The sequence below is a fragment of the Lepus europaeus genome, chromosome 10 (assembly GCF_033115175.1).
Source record: "Lepus europaeus isolate LE1 chromosome 10, mLepTim1.pri, whole genome shotgun sequence".
Lineage (NCBI taxonomy): Eukaryota > Metazoa > Chordata > Mammalia > Lagomorpha > Leporidae > Lepus > Lepus europaeus.
In genome coordinates this window covers 24,063,602-24,085,360 of record NC_084836.1, presented here as the reverse complement: position 1 = coordinate 24,085,360, position 21,759 = coordinate 24,063,602, and the positions used below count along the sequence as shown (strand labels likewise).

General features: G+C 38.9%; 1 protein-coding gene across 1 annotated transcript in view; it reads left to right on the top strand.

Annotated features, from left to right (window-relative positions):
* Nucleotides 1–703: 703 nt before the first annotated feature.
* Nucleotides 704–21,759, top strand: part of NEDD1 (NEDD1 gamma-tubulin ring complex targeting factor) — a 50,372-nt gene continuing 29,316 nt past the window's right edge. The window contains exons 1-5 of the mRNA XM_062203085.1: nt 704–790; nt 2,919–3,062; nt 6,172–6,266; nt 11,098–11,214; nt 15,063–15,203. Of these exons, the coding sequence (XP_062059069.1) occupies nt 2,927–3,062; nt 6,172–6,266; nt 11,098–11,214; nt 15,063–15,203 (489 nt within the window). The 5' untranslated portion in view covers nt 704–790; nt 2,919–2,926. The remainder of the gene's footprint in view (nt 791–2,918; nt 3,063–6,171; nt 6,267–11,097; nt 11,215–15,062; nt 15,204–21,759) is intronic.

The window sequence follows — 21,759 nt, the reverse complement described above, 5'->3', positions numbered from 1 at the left end:
GAGGGATATGAGTCTATAGTTCAGCAACCCCCTTTTGGGCCCTAAGAAGCACCCACTTTAAATGAAAATCCAACCAGATGGTGCTTGGTTAGCGTGACACACAAGAAAAGATCTGGAGTTCTGAAGTCAGTTCTCCTCGGGCACTTACTCTTTGGGTTCTTAGCAGGAGGACATTTCTGGTTTTTAAGTTGCAAGTGGTATTATTTGCTCTCCATGGCTGCTTCCTCAAGGAATTCTTTCCTAAACCTATATCCATGTGAATTTCCTTTATCGTTCACATATCTTGTGCCTTTCTTGGGAACGATTTCCACTTCCCTTTTCATTCAAGTATGTAATTATTTATTGATGGCAGCCAGCTACACAGATCTGTAAGCTCCGGGAGGCCGGGGACCACCGGCGTCCACTGCACCCGGGTCTGCGCAGGCTACACCCATCCCGGGACCGAGCCTAGCACCGCGCCTGGCACACACAGTGGGCAGCCAGCAAACAAAACAACGACGGAGGAGCAGTTGTCGTCGGCCACGACGCCGTGGCTGCCCGGCCCGCAATTCCCACCCAGGCCCTGAGAAAACTTCCCGCGGCAAAGACCCAGCGTTGCCACGGCACTAGCCCCAGCCACAGGTGCTGCCCCGCCGCCCACAGCGGCCGCGCCTCGAGGGCTGTGTCTCGGGTGTGACGTCACTCGGGGCGGGACTTCCGGCCGCCCAAGTTTAACAGTCCAGGCGGGAGCCGGAAGCCCGGCGCGGAGCGGGCAGAGCTGTGAGATCCTCTGTTGTCCCGCCACGGAGAGGTGAGGTTGCAGAGGGCCCGGGAGCCGAGGACCGCTGCCCGCCCGGGCCGTGCACGGTCCTGACACCCGGCCGCCTTCTGGTCGCCTGAGGGAGCAGGCCGGAGCTCCCTGCGCTCGGGCGGTTGCCGGGCAGGGGCGCGGCCGCGCGTTGGGTGCGGAAGTGTCCCGGGAGCCGAGGGCCGTGGTCGCGCCCCTCCGTCTGCGTGGGCTCGGCCCGGGCTAGCTGGGAGAGGCCGGCGGCGGCCGCGGGGGGGCCCGAGCTGCCTCCGGAAAGTTCCCCTCTTGCCCGACAAGTCCCTCTTCGCTGTTGTAAGCCTCGCAGACGGCTCTGGGCAGGCACCCGAAAGGCTTTGACAAGGCCACCCTGTTGCGCATTTCTGCGAGTGAGTTGCATCCCTGGTGCATACAACTTGCAGAACTCTGATTTCAGCCGAGCGCTGGAGTTGAGTGGCGTGGGCCAGGCTGGCAGCTCGCTTTCCAGGACACCCTCTTTTTTTTTGGGGGGGGGGCGCTGATGGCATTCACGCCCCTCCCTCAGATGTGTTCAGTTCTCAGAGAGAGGTGGGCAGACGGTCCCTTCGCCGCTCTGGTTTCAAGCAAACGCGTTAGACGACTCGGCCAAAGTTACCGACACTTCAGTTGGGGCAGGCCTTTTAGACCCGGTGTTTCTGAACTGGCTTCACTGACGTGCTCACTGCACCCCATTGCACCCCACAGGCACGTGGTAAGATTATAGCAGACTGTGCCTCGAGGTTGTGTTCACTGAGCAGAGAGATCATCTTTCCAGCGCTTCGTTGTTCTTTACTAGGAAACCGACAGGGCGCAGGCACACAGTTCAGGCAGCGGATCCAAACCCTGTGTCTAAAGTGTTTCAGCAAGTGACTTCAGTGGTTTTGCAGTGCGTTTAACAGGTGTGAGTTCAACAGGTGACTTTAATAGCCTTTAGCAGCACTGTGTATTCCACGAGTGGAGCAGCATGAAGCGCAGTGGCTGTATTTCTGGTTAAAAGTTTCAGCTCTTTTATATGCATATGAATTTCTTTTCCTCTTGGGAATGAGAAGTTCCTATAGTTTATTATGCCTTTAATTTGTCCTCTGATATGGAGTATGCCAGACACAAATGCGGTGCTCTGTTGACATGGGGACTAGTCCATGACCTCAGCTTTGCTGGGTGCTACATTTGAACTGGCCATACTAGGAAGGTGTGCATATGCTCTTTCCCTTCCTAACATGTGTTTTTGAGCTTTTCTTCCCCTAACCTGTCATCCATTATCACCTGCTGCTCTTTTAAAATGCCTGCCCTGAGCAGCTTCTATATGGTCACCTTCTAGTTTCATGTAAGAATGATGTGAGGGCATTGTAGACCAAGTATTGTCATAGGAACTTAGTGGCATGTCCTTGAGCTGAATTGCTAATTTTAGTGTTGTTTTGGAAAAACCCAGGTGATTGAATTCTGACGTACAAGAATACTGGTTTATGATTTTTTAAAACATTAGGAAATTTTTTAGTAACAGTTACTTGTTGAGTACCTACTGTGTGTCTAGAATGCTTCAATCTGTGTTATGGGAGGCAGACTTTCCCATGAGAACAAGGAGAAATTTCAGATAGTAGCAATCGCCATGAAAAATGGCATTGGATAGTGGGATATTGGGACACTGGGAAGGGTCAGGAAAGGCCTCTTGGAGGCAGATGCATTTAGCGGAGACCTGTTTGATGAGAAGGAGATGACCGCGGGATATCGGGAACGTCTTCCGGGGCAGAGGACAGCGACTGAAAAAACACCGAGGTGGGCAAGACCTTGCCTTGTTACTTGAGACAGAAGGCCAGTGTGTCCTGATCCTGCTGGCCCTGTGGAAGAGTGGTAGCAGGGTCACGTGAGGCCAGGTTACAAGGCAGCGTAAATAGATTGATTTCATTATGATTGCTGTTGGGAACCATTGCCAAGAGAATGTGATCTGCTTAATGTTTTAGGAGGTTCATCCCAGTCACTTTGTGGAGAGTACACTGTTGGGAAAAAAAAAAAGTGAACAAGTAGAACCATGTATTTTCAACTGTGTTGCTTCACTTACACCCGCCCTCCCTTCTTTGGCCTTTGTTTTAAAAATACATATTGTTTTAAACTTTTATAGGTGCAGTCATGCAGGAAAACCTCAGGTTTGCTTCATCAGGAGATGATATTAAAATATGGGATGCTTCATCTATGACATTGGTGGATAAATTCAATCCACACACATCGCCACATGGAATCAGTTCATTGTGTTGGAGCAGCAATAGTATCCTTTAAAAATTTTTTAGTTAATTGATTTATGTGAGAGGCAGAGACAGAGAACATGTGAGCACTCTCATTTGCTGATTCACTCCCTGAATGTCCTCAATAGCTAGCGTTGGGCCGGACTGAAGCTGGGAACTGGGAAATCGAGCCAAGTCTTCCATGTGAGTGGCAGGGAGGGATCTGACTACTTGAACCATCACCTGCTGTTTCCCAGGGATTGTGTTAGCTAGAAGTTGGAATTGGGAGTAGAGCTAGTACTTGAAACCACTACTCTGATAAGGAATGGAGGCATCCCAAAACATGCTCCCCAACCCCCCTTTAAAAATATAACTATTTTTTTTGTTTGGTTAAACAGCATCACGGAAACTTTTGTATGTGACCCATGGTAGAGATATATTTCACATTGCTATCAAAATAAAGTAGTTTAAATAATACATCATATACACTCTGATTTTCTCTGTTGACTTCATTTTCTAAAAATTTAGTTGCAGTCTTTCATTAAAAAAAAAAAAAACACTGCTATTTTAAACACTATGTTAGTTACTAGATTCTAATCTTAGAGCAACATTTTGTTACTGAATCAAATGAAGTAGGTAGGTAATGGTGGAAAAAATTCCAAAAGGTTTTGGAATGACTTTTGCAACTACATTTAGATTTTTTGTGGATCTAATCTGGAAATTAAAGACAGAACTCACAGGCAGAAGCCAGATGGGGAGGAGATAAAAAAAATTGTCCCACATCCCTATCTTACCAATGTACTCTTTGTATTTCTCTTTCTGATAAAAATAACTTCATTTTCCAGAAATAGTAAAATTGTCTAGTTTGAGTTTTCTGAAGCCTTTTTTGTTTTTGATTGAGCCCTTCCTGTCTTGGTGAGCTCTTCACAGTGGATAAAGTAGATGAGGGAGTGGGGTTACTGTGTTTTCTAGACCTTTCACTGTTGACATTTTTGGGGGCTTTCCCATGTGTGGGAGAGTGTTTAGGATATCATGCGATGCCAGTGATCCCCAGTCGTGACAACAAAAAATGCCTCCAGAATTGCCAGAATCATCCCCAGAGGAGAGTTACTCTTAGTATTTTTGTGTAAAAGTACTTTATTTAGTTGGCATGCTAGAAATTATTTTTGTGAAACTCATCCACTACTTCTTAAAACAAAATTTTCAACATTTGTCTGATCTTATCAATGTCAAAGTGTTGATGAAAGGAAAAAAATACCAAGGCTTTAAAGTATGATTGATTCATTAACAAAATATTAGAAGTTTTCATGCCCAATCTATTTACTCTTAGAGATGTCTAACAAAAATGATTTTCTTGTTGAATGAAATTTACCTCTTCATCATATCTTGATTTTGTATTATTGTTCAAATACATTGATGCTCTATTAATCAAATTCATGGTGAAGTGACTGCATTTTTGAAGGGCTCTCCAGATGTATAGTAGGGAAAATGTTTTAATGAGATTGACACATGTATGAATTGCTGCTCTTTTTAAATTTTTATTATGTGTAGAGCTTAGTTTTGTCTGTCACTTACCATATAAGAAAGTAGCAAATCTTAACAGATTGTTTTTGTTGTTGCTGCTATTGTTGTTTTTAGTTTATTTTTCCAAGGAGTTACTAGGAGTTGTGGGACTGATACACAACTTTCTGTTCTATCAACAAACCTGATATGATATAGTGTAGTGTTGAATGACCTTTGGAAACTGGCTTTATTTTTGTATGTTTTTTTATTTATGATTTCATTGAAGTAGATCATATACACCAAGGAATGCACATAAGTGTACAGATAAATGAATTTTTTGTCCTCTGAGCACACTTAAAACCAACACCCCAATTCAGAATAAAACATTACTAGTACCCTGAGAGTTCTCACTATTCCCCCCCCCCTTCATTTTTTTAATGTGGGGAATAAAGAATATATTGTCATTTACATGGTATGATTCAGTGAAGCAATTTTTATAACTAGATACCAAATGGAATGACATCCACACAATTTTTGTGCTCTGTAGTACTAAATTCCACAAATAAGAGAAAATACGTGCTATTTTTCTTTCTGGGTCTGGCCTGTTTCACTTAGCTGTTTTCACATAGCCTTGTTATTCCTAGTGAGGTTTGATCCCTTCATCAAGATTTGTTACTAAAGAGCAGAGTTCTCAGACTACAATGTGGGGTTCCTGAAGCTTGCATGTTACCAGGATAGGGCTCATGTGATGTACCAAGGAGGTTGGTTTTCTTTCCATGTTTGGTCCTCTAGGTAATATTCCTGACTTTCTCATTATTTTTGAAACTGCAAGGGAAATTTGAAAAGTGACCAGACTTCCCTCTCCCATTATCTTTTTCTAGTCCTTTTACATGTTCGAAGGAGAAGAGTAGTGCTAAGCAGAAGCCAAGGAAAGATTTTTACCCAGATATTGTAATACCTAAGTGGAAACAAATTTGTCTGAATAATGTATCAATAAAATTACAATTTGTGACGTAGTCACAAAATATCTGGATGTTTTTGCAAATCAGCCAAAAGTAAAATATGGTAAATAAAAATTTAAATTAAATCTTATTTTAATTTCAAATAAGGTTAAAATAAAACTCTTGCATAACATAGTTATTTATATTTGCTAGAGTTAGTATAATATTCCTTGAAACATTCTATCACAAAAGTTCCAGTCCTGAGAAAATACCAGGCTTTATTTCTTGAAAAAGAGGAGACTAGTGTCCCTCTAAATTGGTACCAAGCATTGGGTTAATAAATAATGTTTTTTTGTAGATGAAAAGACCGATTTAAATTTGCTGATGCTGCTGTTATCATGCTCTTATTCTTGAAAGATAAAATTAGACCTTCTAACTTACTGTGAAAATGGAGTAGTATTTCACATGGGTTAAATAGCTTTCAAGTGCTAGTGTAGCCAGAAAGGGTAAGTTCTTCCCTGAAATATTAGTAAAGAGAATTAGCTTAGTAATTAGTAACCTGAGCTATTTTTGAAAGTTAGTGTATAAGCTGTTATTATTTGTTCATCTTCTAAGTGTGTTTGCTTGAGTGACTGCCTCCTTATAATGTTAGCCTAATGCTGTAGAAGGTGCTCATGGATTGTTTGATACTCCGTAACTCTTCATTTAGATAACTTCCTAGTGACAGCATCTTCCAGTGGTGACAAAATTGTTGTTTCAAGTTGCAAATGTAAACCTGTTCCACTTCTAGAACTTGCTGAAGGGGTAAGTGATTTCTTTATTTCTTAAAAATTTTTTACCTTGTTTGAATGGCAATTGCTTATTGATTATGATGCTTACAAGTAACTGTAAAGGTGTTTAAAAGCTCATTCTTTATCTTTCTTTTTTAATTTGAGAGGTAGCAAGACTGGCAGACAAAGCTCCCATCTGTTTGTTCACTCTCCAGATACCTGCAGTGGCCAGGGCTGGGCTAGGCCAAAGCTGGAGCCAGAAGCTAGGGACACAATCCAAGTCTCCCACATGGGAAGCAGGGACTCAGTCACTTGAGCTGCTTCTGAGGGGAAGCACTTGAGCTGCTTTGGTGGGAAGATGGAATCCAGAGCTGGAGCCAGGAATCCAACTCAGGCACTCTGATGTGGAACGTGGGCATCTCATCTGGTGTTTTAATGGCTAAGTCAAATACCTCCCTAGTTTAATAGATTGACCTGACCATATGAAACCTAATGTAGCTCTCTTGAGTAACCTTGAGTTTTGGACCACCAGCAAAAGACCTCTACCTGATGGCAGCCATCTTCCTCAAAGTCTGTTCACCGAGTACTGATGGGCCTCCCTAAGCTCTCCTTGAACTCAGAGGGCTTTGTTGAAATGAGCTTTGGTCCTATAACATTCACATGAAGCACTTCAGTGCATTTTGTTTCCATATATATATATATATATACACACATATATATATATATGTGTATATATCTATTAATTTATTCATTTTCTTGAGGCAGAGTTACAGAGAGGGAGAGACAGGGAAAGAGGTCTTCCATCCGCTGGTTCACTCCCCAAATGGCATCAGTGGCTGGAACTGTGCTGATCTGAAGCCAGGAACAGGAGCTTCTTCCAGGTCTCCCATGTGGATACAGGGGCCCAAGCACTTGAGCCATCTTCTATTTCTTTCCCAGGCCATCAGCAGGGAGCTGGATAGGAAGTGAAGCAGCTAGGACTTGAACCAGTGCCTGTATGTGATGCCAGCACTGCAGGCAGATGCTTAACCTTGCCATACTGCCAGCCCCTCCTTTTCATTTTATAGGTTAATCCCTCTGATTGAAGATAACTCTGGCATCCTCATTTCCAATCACACACAGTCCTTACAGCTGTTTCTTTTTAAAATAGGATAAGGTCTAAATAAAAAGGTAGAAATAATTGGTAGCTTGTTTTTTAAGTTTAAAAATTTTATAGCAGGTACTACATCATTATGAATTGCCATAATTTTACAGCTGGGATAGGTAAAATAGCCCAATTAGAAGGAAAGCAGTAGGATGATAGAGTATCAGCTCAACTAATTTAAAGAAGACTTGATTTTTATCATTCCTCTTCTAATGATAATGCTTGGGATTGAACTTGAGTTCAACCCACAGATGTTGGAGGCTTGGTCAAAACAAATGCTGAAGAGAGAAATAACTCTGACTATTCAAACTAAGTTAGGTAACAGTGACACAGAGAATGTTTTTGGTAGATAAAAGACAACTCTGGGAGCAGAGAAAGTATCTTGGTTATCTTCAGATCTTTAGATTCTGTCAGTGAGGTTCAAAAACCATTTGATCAATACCAAAACAATTTTGACATCCACCTCCCCCACAATATATTATATGCACTAGTTTTATGTGTTAAGGGTTAGAATCAGTGAATTGGTGTTTGGGGCCTCTTTCTTTTCTTTTTTTAATATAAAGTTAACAGTTGATATCCATGAGTGAGACAATTCTAAGAGTTTTATGAGTATTCCAAGTTAGTTATAATTCTTAGCCCTTTTCTCCACAGTTAAGAAATCACGGCCGGCGCCGTGGCTCAACAGGCTAATCCTCCGCCTTGCGGCGCCGGCACACCGGGTTCTAGTCCCGGTCGGGGCACCGATCCTGTCCCGGTTGCCCCTCTTCCAGGCCAGCTCTCTGCTGTGGCCAGGGAGTGCAGTGGAGGATGGCCCAAGTGCTTGGGCCCTGCACCCCATGGGAGACCAGGAGAAGCACCTGGCTCCTGCCATCGGAACAGCGCGGTGCGCCGGCCGCAGCGCGCTACCGCGGCGGCCATTAGAGGGTGAACCAACGGCAAAGGAAGACCTTTCTCTCTGTCTCTCTCTCTCTCTCACTGTCCACTCTGCCTGTCAAAAAAAAAAAAAAAAAAAAAAAAGAAATCACATCATAATGCAGTTAAATAAAAGTTAGATAATTGTAGCTCTAATTTTTAATCAAATTTACTTAGAAAAATGTTTTGCAGGGGTGGGAAATTTAGCTTAGTGATTAAGATGCTGATTTAGCTGGCTATCCCATATTGGAATACTTGGGTTTGATTCCTGACCCTGAACCCAGATTTTAATTTCCTGCTAGCGCAGACCCAGGAGGAAATAGTGATGGCTCAAGTAATTGGGCCACCCACATGGGATTATTGGATCCTGACTTTCATCTTCTGTCCAGGCCTGTCCTTGTTGTTGCAGGCATTTGGTGGAGGAAACCAGGAGATGGGAGCTTGCTCTAATAAAAATAAATTTTTTTAAAAAAAATTGTAGACATTAGTTCTTTAGATCTTATTAGTAATTTCTCATAGCTTATTAGTGTGTTAATAACTTATTCTTTTCAGGATCCAAGTCTTATTACTGGTACCATTTGAGTTCTGTGATCTTTCCTACTTGGGAAAATAGATTTGATAGTATTTATTTTGAAATTACTTTTATTAAAGTGGAACTTTATATTCATGTTTATTTTCTTTGGTTTTGTATTTTACCTCTTTAAAGAGGACAGATTGGTATTAATAGTGTTATAATGTGTTTGATAGGCTTCTAAATGACCTAGGAATTTGACTTATTTTTAGATTTTAAAAATTGCACCTATTACCATATGTCATGGGTGTACAGGGTTCCTGTAATAACCCCACAATTTCTATTAACTACTTAAGATCATTAGCTGCATTAATAATACAATACTATAAAAGGATCTATCTCCAGTGTAAGCCAGTTGTAAGGTTTTGTTTTGACCCCTTAAGAATAGTGGTAGCTGGGATGATAGGATTTCTCATGTCAATTTTGTCTGTTTTATTTAAATGCTATTTTGATACATTGTAATAAACTATTCTGATTTGCAATCAAGTACTATATTTTACTAAACTCTTTATACCAAAGTCAATTCCTAGATTAATACCTGAAAGAGAATCACATAACTATACTGAAATGTTGATGTGACATGCATCTTGCTATTTTTGTATGTGCTATTTGATACAGTTAGTCAAGAACTAAAAGAAACCTTGGGTAGTACATGGAGTGGAGGTGGGGCATCTGTACCCTTTCAAAAGCATAAGAACAGTAGATCTAGTCTTCACCTGTCAGCTGTGGAAACAGGCTCAGAGGGTGACTTTCCTAAACCTATATAGCTTGCCTTTTAACTTTGACAAAGTCATAAAGTGTCCCCTTTGGCCTTCATTTCTTTTTTTTTTTTTTTCATGTTATTCAGCCAAAGTTAATAATTAATATAACTTCATGGTATATCAAATGGGAAAAAATGCAGTATTGTATTCTGGTTACATATGGCACCACCAGATAGGTCACACTTGAAGATACTCATTGTGAGAACTTGGCAACCTCTGGGTTACCATTTATTCTATAAATATTTACTGAATGTGGATATGGTCTTTTTACTAATGAAGCAGACATTCTGGTAGGAGACAAATAATAAATTTTGAACAAAAATATCCAGATGTTGGCAGGTTGTGCAGAGAACTAAAATAAGATATTGCAATAGCCAGTTACATTGGGTTGCCAAGGGAGGTTTCTTGAAGATGTAGCATCCTGAAGATGTTGCTATCTGTTACCTGGAAAAAACTATCCAGCCAAGGTTCAGGGGGTTTAGCTTTCCAGGCAGGGGAAATAGCAATGTAGAAGCCTAAAGGCAAATACAATATTGGTACATTTAAAGAGTGGGAGGTCAGTACAGCTAGAGAACTAATGGATGAGGAGGGAAGTGGTAAGAGATGCGGAAGGTGTGGCCTAGTTTACAGGGCTTTGAAAGCCAAGTTAATGTCTTTCGGAGTTTTGGTGTGAATGGAAGCCTTTGAAGATGTTTAAAGAAGGGAGAGACATCTGATTTGCAGTTCTTAAAGTTCACACTAAAAATGGAAGGTGGAAGGTAGGAAAAATAGGAGTGGAAACAAAATAGGAAGTTGTTGTCATGGTTCTGCAAGGTTTAAATTTATGCCATGAGCAGCTATCGATAAAGGGCCTGTGTAAGATTTATTTAGGGTTGGAGTTGATAGAACTTACTGTTTGGTTGTGGAGAGGGAGAGACAGGACCCAAGGGTTATTTAGGATTTTTATATTAAGAAATTGGATGAGTGATGTCTTTACAGGGATGAGGAAGAATGTGAGGTCAGGTTTTGATTTCTTCATATTTGCAGCTTGGATTCCTTAGAGGAAATTTGCTGAGAGACTTAGAGCAAGTACCTTGTCCTGTTTACAAAACTTTTTCATCCATAAAGTGCAGAGTCTAAAGTAGAGATTCTTGGAAGTCTCCCTATTGGGGATTGATTTTAATTGAAGCTACTCTGTGGAGATGCAAGTACAGGTTTTATCAAGGAGGGATAGAGGAGTAAGTCAGTTTTGATGAGAGGCCAAGACTCGCTGGTGGAAGAGCACCAATTTATTTTATTTTCTTGAAGCCAGTTTGATCCCCTGACAAGCTGTTGGATTCCTGTGAAAGATGACAGGTAGATCTTTGGTATAAGCATTACTGTGTTTACAGCATTTAATTCAACAAATATTCATTATGTGTATACTAAGTGTTAGATGAGACTTAACAGCTCTGACTCTTTTAAATTAAGATAACCTTTTTTTTCTCCTTCTAAATAGCAAAAGCAGACATGTGTCAGTTTAAACTCTACGTCTATGTATTTGGTAAGTGGAGGCCTAAATAACACTGTTAATATTTGGGATTTAAAGTCAAAAAGAGTTCATCGATCTCTTAAGGTAAGCTATTTGTTTTGTTTTAATCTTTATAGAAATGAGTAACTTGCAGTATATTTAGAATATACCAAACTTACAATTTTGAGCTTTTGTGATAAAAATAGGATGTTTCAAAATTGCCATCAGATTTGCTTGAGAAAAAATCAAGATGCCGTTTTGCCAAAATGATTTGTCTTAATTTTTCCTTTCTGTTTATTATTAATTTAAATTTAAACACATTGTCTGTGTTTAAAATGTTTCCCTTGTTTTCCATTTAGTTCTGTTCTTATCTGTGTGAACCACTTCCTTCATTTTTTTTCTGAGGTGTGATTTATTGTCATCAGAGATTTTTTATGGCACTTTGGGAAAAGAAAGTGGTTTGGGGTGATAGTATTAAATCCACTAATCAACATTAGGGGTTTGGCTTCTTGTTCTACAGTGTATTTAGCCACTGTTTTTGATATTTTTGTTTCAACTTCTATTTTGTTTTCAACTTGGTATAATTAATTATTTTCTAAAATAACTTACTGTTCTGTATTAATGTTTCTTTAAATAGCTTTTGCAGTTTTAGAAAATGTTCATCACAGGAAAGTCTGGTTAAGATTTTTTCTTGAAATTTTACTTTTCACTGTTTGTATCCTTTTAGTATTTAGAGGTTGATCTTAAAGTTACTTTTGATTTTTGTCCTTTAAAAAAGTTTAATATGATACATTTTAAACATATTTACATGTATTCACATACATACATGGAGATAGAACTTCCTTTAACCCAGTGGTGGAGAACATCTTTTCTGCCAAGGGCCATTTAGATATTTATAACATAAATCATAGGCATACAAAATTATCAACTTAAAAAATCGCCTGCTATTGACTTACCAAATTTTGAGTCCCACATGTGGTTGCATTGGCAGGGCTAAACCAATTGATTCTGCAGGCCTGTTAGGACTGGTGGACTGGACATTCCCCAGCACTGTCAACCCAGCATCTTGTACTCATCATCTGACGTCAGCAATAACCCGCTCATGGCCAGCATTGGTTTTATCGGGGTCCTCACCTACTCTCTAATCCTCGTACCTTCAGATTGTTTTTAGCGGATACCAGATGTCATCTTTTTTATATCTTAATATCATTGAGTTCTTACTGGAGAAGGGGTATATTGGAGAATGGTTTTCTCTTTGCTAAGTTGAAATATAATCCCTGTACTTGCTGTTTAAATATTACCTTTGTAGGTTCATTATTTCAGGTTTAGCTAAACTTTAAGTGTCTTGACTCTAAAGTTTCTGCTGTGGTAAAAAGAGTAATTAAAAATTGTTACAAGAGAGAACAGTTAACTTTGGTTGTTTGAAATGCCATCTATTGTACACACTTTACAAAGTAAGGTAATAGTATTCTTGTATGCAACAAACTGAGTCAGAGATGTTAAACCAGTATAATGGCAAAGATACAAACCCAGATGTTGTTTATTGTGTAGTCTTTTAAATTATGAAGTATTTGAATTGAAGCTACTTAGAGGACTTACCTACTATGAACAGGAAATGTCTTACAGAGTTCAGAAGAGGCTAGAGGCTATATCATACCGTTATTTGCATATTTATCATATCATAGATTGTCAGAAATTTTAGGCATCTCACTTATCCTATTCCTACATGGCAAAATTATACTCATTTTTCTATCTTTATTCTTCTGAATTACTCCGGATAGTTTTTTTTTGTTTGTTTGTTTGTTTGTTTTTGTTTTTTGTTTTTGGACAGGCAGAGTTAGAGAGAGAGAGACAGAGAGAAAGGTCTTCCTTTTTCTGTTGGTTCACCCCCCAAGTGGCCGCTACAGCTGGTGCGTTGTGGCCAGCGCGCTGTGCCGATCCGAAGCCAGGAGCCAGGTGCTTCCTCCTGGTCTCCCATGCGGGTGCAGGGCCCATGGATCTGGGCCATCCTCCACTGCCCTCTCGGGCCACAGAAGAGAGCTGGACTGGAAGAGGAGCAACCGGGACAAAATCCGCACCCTAACCGGGACTAGAACCCAGGGTGCTGGCGCCGCAGGCGAAGGATTAGCCTAGTGAGCTGTGGTGCCGGCCACCGGACAGTTTTTTGTTATTGTTTGACATTCTTAGAGTACTTGGTTCCATCATTAATTTATTTAGCAAGTATTTGACTAATTAAGAAAGTGGGAATCTTACCTTTTACCTTTGGATTTCTTCTCTACAGTCCTTTCCCTGGTGAATTAATACAATTTCTCACACTTAGTAGGTGTGTAGTAAATATTTGTGTAATAATTTTTTTCAACAAATAAAATTACAAAGACACTGCTCTGTATAAACTCATACAAATTGCGCTGAACCTCATGTTCTTAGTTCCCAAATGGGAACAATGCATAAATGTCAACTATTCCTTTTTTCCTCTCATCAGACCTTTTTTTCCCCTCATGGTAGCAATTGTTTCTTTGATTTAGAAAAGAAAGAAAATGGAAAGAAATCTCTGAAAATATTTGAAGAAATATTTAAATAAAAATTGTAGTGTGGCCGGCACTATGGCTTAACAGGCTAATCCTCCGCCTTGAGGCGCCAGCACCCCGGTTCTAGGCCCGGTCGGGGCGCTGGATTCTATCCCAGTTGCCCCTCTTCCAGGCCAGCTCTCTGCTATGGCCCGGGAAGGCAGTGGAGGATGGCCCAAGTGCTTGGGCCCTGCACCCGCATGGGAGACCAGGAGAAGCACCTGTCTCCTGGCTTCTGATCAGTGCGATGCGCCGGCCGCAGTAGCCATTGGAGGGTGAACCAACGGCAGAAAGGAAGACCTTTCTCTCTGTCTCTTTCTCTCACTATCCACTCTGCTTGTCAAAAAAAAATTGTAGTGTAAGTGGACTGTCACAGCTGTTATTCTTGATATTTCATTAACTATTAGGCTGTTTGTTTACATTACTAAGATATGACACCAGCCTGTTAACCAGATATGTTAAGATATGATATTAACTATTAGGCTGTTTGCTAAGAGATGACACCAGCCTGTCAAAAACTGTCCTGCTAAACCTTGGTCATTTTTAGGTGTTCCTGCTGGACACTTATATTTTGATGCTAGAAAACAGCCTTTGTGAACCCAGTTTAAATCAGCAGTTCATTTCCTCAAACTCTGTCCTCATTTGGTTTTGAGAGGTAGCCAGGTGCCATGGGAGGAACATGGACTTGAGAGTTTGGAGTTGAATCCTGGCTGTATCTCTTAGCAGCTGTGTGAGCTTGCATGAGTTTCTGTGCCTGGTGTATCTCATCTGTAGAATGGCACTAGTCGGTATTCATCAAATGGAAGCAGCTGCTGTTTTCTCTCTAATATTTCTTGCTCACTTGCTTTTCTGCTCTCTCCCATTTTGCAATGGTTGATTTCTTCTTCCCTGATGCAATCTTTTGTCTCTGAGAGATAAAAAAAAAAAGTTAAGCTTATGTCTTCCTCTGGCAATTCATTTCACAAGAGAAACATACTTCTTTCTCTTTCCTCTGATAATTTACCTCCACCTCTTAGGATTTGGCCTGCCATTCTGTGTTAATTTAAATGTTCTATTCTCTCAGTTGAGCAAAGGTAAGGGCTTTTGTAATAGTCAACATGCAATAACTGTTGATAGAAGTGAGTTCTTTAAGGTAGACACAATGCCAACTAGAAAATTACCTTTCCATACTCTTGAGTGCTTGGACTAGTATATGGTTATAAAAAAAAATCTGTTTTCTGAAAATAATAAGTGTAGATCATAATCTCTTAATTATTTTTAAAGCATTTAAAGAAAATCTTAAATATTAGGTCAACAAGTACATAATATTTGGTGTTTACAAAAAAACATGAAAATGGCCCTCTTAAAGGTCATGGAGCCTTGCACTTACTATTATTTGTCTTTCAGGATCATAAAGATGAAGTAACTTGTGTAACATACAATTGGAATGATTGCTACATTGCTTCTGGATCACTAAGTGGGGAAATCATTTTGCACAGTGTAACAACTAATATATCTAGTACACCTTTTGGCCATGGTAGTAACCAGGTATGGTATGGTTTATTCAAAATAAAGTTGATAAGAGAGATTTTGAATAGTCTTAACAGACATCAATGAATTTAATTTTTAGATATTTTAAATTTGCATTTTCCTTTCTTGAAAAATGCAATGCTAACTTTTTTCGTAGTAGTTTTAAAGTGTTCAAAAGTGTATTTTGCTGCAAAAAATTTTTGAAATCACATATGAGGAATCTTCGAAAGTTTATAGAAATGTATATAATGAGAAAATTGCCTTGTTTTATAAATTGTTTGCACCAAAATTAACTTATCTTTCCTACAAACCTTTTGAAGTTCCCTCATACTGTTTGGTAGATACAAAATAACTGACTATGTTTAGGCAGAAAGTAATTGAGTTAATCCTTTTTATTGTAATCAATTTGGCTATATTATCAGATAAATTATGGGAGATCTTTACTTAAAAGTAGTTTTAAAAATCATTATTTGAATGGTGTGTAATGTTTGAGTATTTAATATACATTAAAAGTTTATAGGAAAATATTTTTTCAAGTTTCCTATGTATTGAGGAAATAAAAAGTATAGAGACATAAATATAAAACCATCTAATGTGATTCAAAACAGTAGAGAGAAAAGTATTTGATTGGAAATAAAGAAGGAGAAAATTGAGAGGAGGAGGATTTCGGCTGGGTTTAAGGCTTTATTAATTTGTTGTTTGGTTTTACTGTGATTTAACTGGCCTCTTTGCCAACTTGGAACCATATCATGTTTCCTTGTTTTCAGTCTTTACTTGGGAAAGATGTTTATGTGAATATATAAATACATTTAGAAACGTCCGGAATATTAATAGGCTAATACAGAATTTTGGAAGAGTGATATTTTATATAGAGGAAATCACATGACTAAAACAAGAAAGGAAAGCACATGTCTACCTCTGTGCACAAGGATATATCTGGGTTTTCTTAGGAAGCCTGAAGCCAGGAGCCAGGAGCTTCCTGTTAAGTCTCCCACATGGGTAGCAGGGACCCAAACTCTTGGGCCATCTTTTACTGCTTCTCTCAGGCCATTTTCAGGGAGTGGGTTGGGAATGGAGTAGCTAGGACACAAACTGGTTCTTACGTGAGAAACCTGCATTGTAGGTGGTGGCTTTACCTACTACGCAGCAACACCAGCCCCATATTTTCCTCTTACAAGCAGCATAATTGAAATCTTCAAAAGATTTTTAATTGATTTTTTCTAAAAATGAATTAGTAATAGCTTATTTGACCAAAAGCATAAAATTGCTACTTGAGCATTCATTTTAAAATAACTTCTACTAAGGCTTCTTGAAATTTATTTAAAGTTTCAGATATATTAAATATTTCTTAAATTTGAACAGTGTTCATAAAAATTTCAAGTCTGTCAAAAAGGTGATGTATTTGAATTCAGATATACTGTTAGCCCAGTTTCTGTGTTGAACTTTCTTAATGTAGATAGGATCTGAATTATCAAAAAAACAAAAAACCATCTGTGCTTAAAGTTGTTCTTATTTTCGTGTCTATGAACAATCAAGGATTTGAAATCTTTAGTGATTATTAAATTGATTTCTTGGTGAAAATAACAGATCTTAGCGTTTCACTGAGTCTGCATCATCCTGGATTTCATATCAGAAATGAGATTGCCTGAATATATTTAGATTCTTTGAAATGTCTGTGCTTAATTGAAGCTATTAGTTTTATGTAGATCGCAGTGTCTTTCTGCAGGGGAAAGAGGGCTTGCTACTTCTGCAGAACCGCCGGGGCTGATGGACGGCTTATAATTGAGTGTCAGTATTTGGCAAATTCAGCAGCTCAACCTGTGTTGCCGTTCTCAGACCGTGGCCTTTTTCAAAGCAGCTAAAAATGTAGATGTGTTTTATTAATTCCTAAGATTTAAAAAAGAACTTTAAGTGTAGCAGGTTTTCTTTAAGTTAAATGTATTAACTTTTCTTAAATTTTTGATATTTCACATATAGATTTTATATTAATAAGCTTCTTGAGACCTGGTAAATGTAAATAGTGATTACTTACACCTAAAAACAGCATTTTGTTTTTTATCAAGATTTAGTATATATATATATTTTTTTTTTAAAGAAAGCTTTTATTTAATGAATATAAATTTCATAGGTACAGCTTTAGGAATACAGCAGTTCTTCCCCCCATAACTACCCTCCCACCTCCACTCCCATCCCACCTCTTGCTCCCCCTCCTATCCCATTCTTCATTAAGATTCATTTTTAATTAATTTTATATACAGAAGATCAACTCTATACTAAGTAAAGATTTCTACAATTTGCACCCTCACAGACACACAAAGTATAAAGTACTGTTTGAAAACAAGTTTTACAGTTAATTCTCATAGTACACCTATTAAAGACAGAGGACCCTCTCTTTTTCCACTCTTAAATTTAACAGGGATCACTTTTCAGTTAAAATTTAAACACCTAAGAATAATTGTGTGTTAATTACAGAGTTCAACCACTAGTACTAGAACAACAACAACAACAACAACAACCAATACTAAAAAAGGATAAAGTATTACATTGTACATCTAGAGTCAGGACAAGAGCTGATCAGGTCATTGTTTCTTATAGTGTCCATTTCACTTCAACAGGTTTCCCCTTTGGTGCTCAGTTGTTCCCCTTTGGTGCTCAGGGAAAACAAATGATATTTGTCTCTTTGGGACTGGCTTAATTCACTCAGCATGATGTTTTCCAGATTCCTCCATCTTGTTGCAAATGACTGGGTTTCATTGTTTCTTACTGCTGTATAGTATTCTATGGAGTACATGTCCCATAATTTCTTTATCCAGTCTACTGTTGATGGGCATTTGGGTTGGTTCCAGGTCTTAGCTATTGTGAATTGAGCTGCAATAAACATTAATGTGCAGATGGCTTTTTTATTTGCCAAATTAATTTCCTTTGGGTAAATTCCAAGGAGTGGGATGGCTGGGTTGTATGGTGGGTTATATTCAGGTTTCTGAGGAATCTCCAGACTGACTTCCATAGTGGCTTAACCAGTTTGCATTCCCACCAACAGTGGGTTAGTGTCCCTTTTTCCCCACATCCTCTCCAGCATCTGCTGTTGGTAGATTTCTGAATGTGAGCCATTCTCACAGGGGTGAGGTGAAACCTCATTGTGGTTTTGATTTGCATTTCTCTGATTGCTAGTGATCTTGAACATTTTTTCATGTGTCTGTTGGCCATTTGGATTTCCTCTTTTGAAAAATGTCTCTTGAGGTCCTTGGCCCATCTCTTAAGTGGGTTGTTTGTTCTGTTGTTGTGGATTTTCTTGATTTCTTTGTAGATTCTGGTTATCAACCCTTTATCTGTAGCATAGTTTGCAAATATTTTTTCCCATTCTGTCGGTTGCCTCTTCACTTTCCTGACTGTTTCTTTTGAAGTACAGAAACTTCTCAATCTGATGCAATCCCAAATGTTAATTTTGGTTTTGACTGCCTGTGCTCCTGGGGTCTTTTCCAAGAAGTCTTTGCCTGTACCTATATCTTGCAGGGTTTCTCCAATGCTCTCTAATAATTTGATGGTTTCGGGTCGTAGATTTAAGTCTTTAATCCATGTTGAGTGAATTTTTGTGTAAGGTGAAAGGTATGGGTCTTGCTTCAAGCTTCTGCACATGGAAATCCAATTTTCCCAGCACCATTTATTGAATAGGCTGTCCTTATTCCAGGGATTAGTTTTGGATCTTTGATCAAATATAAGTTGGCTGTAGATGTTTGGATTGATTTCTGGTGTTTCTATTCTGTTCCATTGGTGTATCCATCTGTTTCTGTACCAGTACCATGCTGTTTTGATAACAACTGCCCTGTAGTATGTCCTGAAATCTGGAGGAGATGTACAATTTGGGACATGCTCAATCGGACTTGCCTCAAATGGCGGAGTTAGAAATGTGCCAGGGGATTCCAATACAATCCCATCAAGGTGGCATGTACCAATGCCATCTCACTAGTTCAAGTGATCAATTTCAGTTCACAATTGATGGCTCTGATAGGTCTAAGAGTCAAAGGGATCACACAAACAAGACAAGTGTCTGCTAATACTAACTGATAGAATCAAAAAGGGAGAGAATGATCCAACATGGGAAGTGGGATACACAGCAGACTCATAGAATGGCAGATGTCCTAAACAACACTCTGGCCTCAGAATCAGCCCTTTAGGCATTCGGATCTGGCTGAAGAGCCCATGAGAGTATTGTAGGCATGGAAAGCCAAGATACCATGGAAAAGAAAAGGAAAAAAAAAAAAAAAAAAGAAGACCTAAATGAAAGATCTCTGCAAGTGAGATCCCAGTGGAAAGAACGGGGCCATCAAAGAAGGAGGTACCTTTCTCTGAAGGGAGGAGAGAACTTCCACTTTGACTATGACCCTATCGGAATAAGACCAAAGTCAGCGAACTCTAAAGGTTTCCATAGCCCTGGCAACTCATGACTAGAGCCTAGGGAGATTACTGACGCCATGAACAGGAGTGTCTAATTGTTAAGTCAGCAACAGAAGTCACTGTGTACTTACATCCCATGTGGGATCTGTCCTTAATGTGTTGTCTAATGTGCAGTGATGCTATAACTAGTACTGAAACAGTATTTTTACACTTTGTGTTTCTGCGTGGGTACAAACTGATGAGATCTTTACTAATTATATACTGAATCGATCTTCTGTATATAAAGATAATTGGAAATGAAAAAAAAAAAACAACCTGGTGTTAAATTGGAAATGGCATAGAAAATTAATTAATTTTTAAAAAAATATGTAGGATCTCTGTCTTTAATGTGCTGTACACTGATATTTTATGCTATAACTAGTACTCCAACAGTATTTTTTTTCACTTTGTGTTGCTATATGGGGGCAAACTTGAAATCTTTACCTAATATATACTAAACTGATCTTCTGTATATAAAGAGAATAGAAAATGAATCTTGATGTGATTGGAAGGGGAGAGGGAGCAGGAAAGGGGAGGGTTGTGGGTGGCAGGGAAGTTTTGGGAGGGGGGAAGCCATTGTAACCCATAAGCTGTACTTTGGAAATTTATATTCATTAAATAAAAGTTTAATAATAAAAAAAAAAAAAGACAGAGGACCTACATAGGGAGTAAGTATACAGTGACTCCTGTTGTTGATTTAACAGTTGACATTTTTATTTATGACATCAGTGATTTCCTTAGCTCATGACATGAACTGCCAAGGCCATGGAAGCCTTTTGAGTCCACAAACTCCATCAGTGTTTAGACAGGGCCATAGGCAAAGTAGTTCTCTCCTCCCTTCAGAGAAAAGTACATCCTTCTTTGATGGCCACTACTTTCCACTGGGGTTTCACTCAGAGAGATCCTTCATGTAGAACATTTTTTGCCATGGTGTCTTGGCTTTCCATGCCTGAAATGCTCTCATGGGCTTTTCAGCCAGACCAGGATGCCTTATGGGCTGATTCTGAGGTCAGAGTGCTGTTTAGGGCGTATGTCATTCTATGAGTCTGTTGTGGCAGCACTTTTTTTTTTAGAAGACTTTTATTTAATGAATACAAATTTTGTATGTACAGCTTTTAGGAATATAGTGATTTTTCTTCCCATTCCTGCCCTCCCACTTCCATCCCATTCTTCATTAAGATTTGTTTTTAATTAACTTTATATATACAGAGGACCAACTCTATACTAAGTAAAGATTTCAACAGTTTGCACCCCCACACACACATACCAGGTATAAAGTACAGATTGAGAGCAAGTTTTACAGTTATTTCTCATAATACAACTCATTAGGGAAAGAGGTCCTATATGGCGAGTAGGTGCACAGTGATTCCTGTTGTTGATTTAACAATTAACACTTATGTATGCCATCAGTGATCACCCGAGGCTCTTGATATGAGCTGCCAAGGCTGTAGAAGCCTTTTGAGTCCACACATTCTGTCGGTATTTAGACAGGGCCATATGTGAAGTTAAAGTTCTCTCTTCTCTTCAGAGAAAAGTAGCTTCTTTGATGGCCCCTTCTTTCCACTGGGATCTCACTCACAGAGATCCTTCATGCAAAACATTTTTTGGCATTATATCTTGGCTAAGAATTAGTATATTTTTTATTTGGCATACTTGTTCATACCTGAAGTTTAGCACTCAAAAAGATTGGCTACAAATCTTTATATCTGGAGCAGTTGTCTTTTTTTATATTATAGAGGATCATCAGTATAATTTCGGATTGGAATAAATGTATGATATAATATTTGCATGATACTCTTGAAGCATTTCCTTATTATTTATTTATACTTTCTTTACCTGTATGTTATGTTCTTGAGCAGTTTTATAATTACAAATAGGCATAAATAAAAATAATGTATGTCTGTATGTGAGAAAGGCTAATTTTTTCCTTCTATTTTTTTCTTCTCTGAATATTCTTTATTGGAAAATTATTTGAAAGATGTTTTCTTGTTCTATTTTTTGTAACTTTTTTCCTTGCAGTTATAATCATTCTGTTTGTCCAATCTTGTTTTCAGTCTTTTTCTCATTGTGTTTTAAATCATGTACCTCATAGTATCAGTCTTCACAATCATCATTTTTTGTTTTAAAGATTTATTGGGGC